Source organism: Muscardinus avellanarius (genome assembly GCF_963383645.1).
Source record: "Muscardinus avellanarius genome assembly, chromosome: 1".
NCBI lineage: Eukaryota > Metazoa > Chordata > Mammalia > Rodentia > Gliridae > Muscardinus > Muscardinus avellanarius.
Genome location: NC_137786.1, coordinates 110620287 through 110622313, shown reverse-complemented (window position 1 = coordinate 110622313; position 2027 = coordinate 110620287). Strand labels below are relative to the sequence as shown.

The 2027-nt window shown below is 64.3% G+C and overlaps 1 protein-coding gene across 1 annotated transcript; it reads right to left on the bottom strand.

The window, feature by feature from the left end:
- Nucleotides 1-1078: 1078 nt before the first annotated feature.
- Nucleotides 1079-2027, bottom strand: PRR7 (proline rich 7, synaptic; the record flags this gene model as incomplete). The annotated part of the gene is made up of 2 exons (XM_080698848.1): nt 1079-1476; nt 1619-2027. The coding sequence occupies 2 exons, from the start codon at nt 2025-2027 to the stop codon at nt 1079-1081; spliced, it is 807 nt and encodes a 268-aa protein (XP_080554974.1).

Sequence of the window (2027 nt, the reverse complement as noted above, 5' to 3'; positions counted from 1 at the left end):
CCCTTTGGTAGTTGAAACGCTGTTGCAAATTCCACCCCCTGCCCACCTGGTCCAGATTGTAGCTTAGTCCTTCCTGCACAGCTGGCCAGGATGGAGGTCTCACCTGCTTGGGGCCTGGGGCTGGGGGGGGGGCCCTCCGGTGGGAAAATGTGCTGCCCTCACCTCTTTTCCTAGTTTTGTTTCTTGGAAAAATATCACTTTGTATTCTCTGACCAGGGCTTCAAATATTTTGCACGAATTTTAAAACAAGGCAATAAATGGCTCGTGGGCTCTGGCTCCCTGGGACCCCTCCCCACCCTTCTCTTAGAGCCCCTTCCCTGCCTGGCCCCAAGGAAGCAGCGGGCCCAGCTGGGGCCCCTAGGCTACCCGCTCTCTCCTGCCGGGCAGGTCCCAGGCTGGAGGCCCTAGGCGCCATTCAGGTCAGGGCTATGGATGGGGCCCAGAGGTTTGGGCGACCCCTCCCCAACTCCTTCCTCTTTGCTCGGGTTCCTTTTTCACGTTCAGTAACTGTTTTTTTTTTTTTTTTTTTTTTTTTTTTGGAAAGCACAAACTTCTGTAACGGGTCGTGCTCATGTCTGTTAATAAAGAAATCCAGATCCCTTCGGGCCTGCTGCTCTGGGCCTGCCGGGGCTGATCTGGCTTGGGCCGCCCGCTGCCCTGGTTCCCAACTCCTCCCACCTCGGAGGCAGCAGTGGGTCCGGCACCTTTCTGCCATCAGGGGGCGCTGTAACCGTGAGCTCAGAGGTAGACTGGGCGGGGTCTGAGTTCCCCGGAAAATCAGGCCTCGGTTTCCGAAGACTGGCCTAAGGTTCAGTTTGGTGCCCCCAGGCCGGCCTGTAGCGGAAACGCGCGTTCAGATTTCCTCCTGCTAAGGCCCCAGCTTGCTTGGTCACCGTACCTTGGGCGCAGCAGCGGGTGCCCCCTCCGCTTGTACCAAAGCAGATCACACACTTTTATTATCCCCAAAATGTAACAAACGGGGTTAGAAATCCCTCCCTCCCACACCCCGCAGTCCAAGGGAAGCATTTAAAAAGCCCCGCAGTCAGGCCAGGTGGGGCCCGGGACGCCGGGCGTCCCTCTATACGGCTGTAGTCCTCCCGAACAAGGGGATGGAGACCGGCAGGCGCCAAGCTCCGTGCTCCAGGGGCTCGCGGCTGCTGAGCTCTGAGTCGGTCCAGCTGGGGAAGACCCGGCGGCTGCGGTCGGCCTGCAGACAGAGGGCAGGGCAGGGGGCCGCGGGCCGCGGGGCGCTGGGCAGGTGCAGCGCCGAGGTGTAGCCCCGGTCCAGGAAGAGCGGCTTGTAGCTGGGCGGCGGCTGCTCCTGTTTCTCCGCACTGTCGCGGCGGCTCAGAAAGGGCGTGACGATCTTGCGGTACAGGCCACGCGTGTCCGTGAGCACCTCGCTGTAGGGCGGCGGCGGCTCGGCCATCAGCACCGCCTCTTCGTAACACGGTGGCTTCGACATGTCCGATTCCGCTGCAGAATGAGAAGCGGTCCGAGGGAGTGAGGCCACAGGTCCCAGCCCGCTCCCTCCTCCCGGGGTTTCGGGGGCGCTGCGGGTGGAAGCCGCTCGTGCCGCAGCGGGCCCGCCCCTGCCTTCCAGCCGAGGTCTACCTACCTTGGCGCGGGTAGCTCCAGGGCCGGGGCGGGACGGACAGGTGCGGCGGCGGCGGCGGGTGCGGCAGCGCGTGGTGGTGCGCGTGCGCGTGCGGCTGCGCGGGCCCGTGGTGCAGCAGCGGGTGCACGTGCACGTGCGGATGCGCGTGCGCCGGCGCCTCCAGGCGGCCGCGGTGCGGCGGCGGCGGCGGCGCCAGGCCCGGGGGGCTCCCGGCCAGGCTGCCCTCGAGCTCCAAGGGCTCCAGCTCGAGGGCACGCAGATTCTGCTCGCGCAGTCGTTCCTCCTGGCGCCGTTTGAGGCGGCGGCGCAGGAAGCTGCAGAAGCAGCAGAGCAGGACGATGAGACCCCAGATGAGCCAGAAGCCGGCAAAGCACGTGAGGAACGTGTAGGTGCCTTGGGACATCACCAT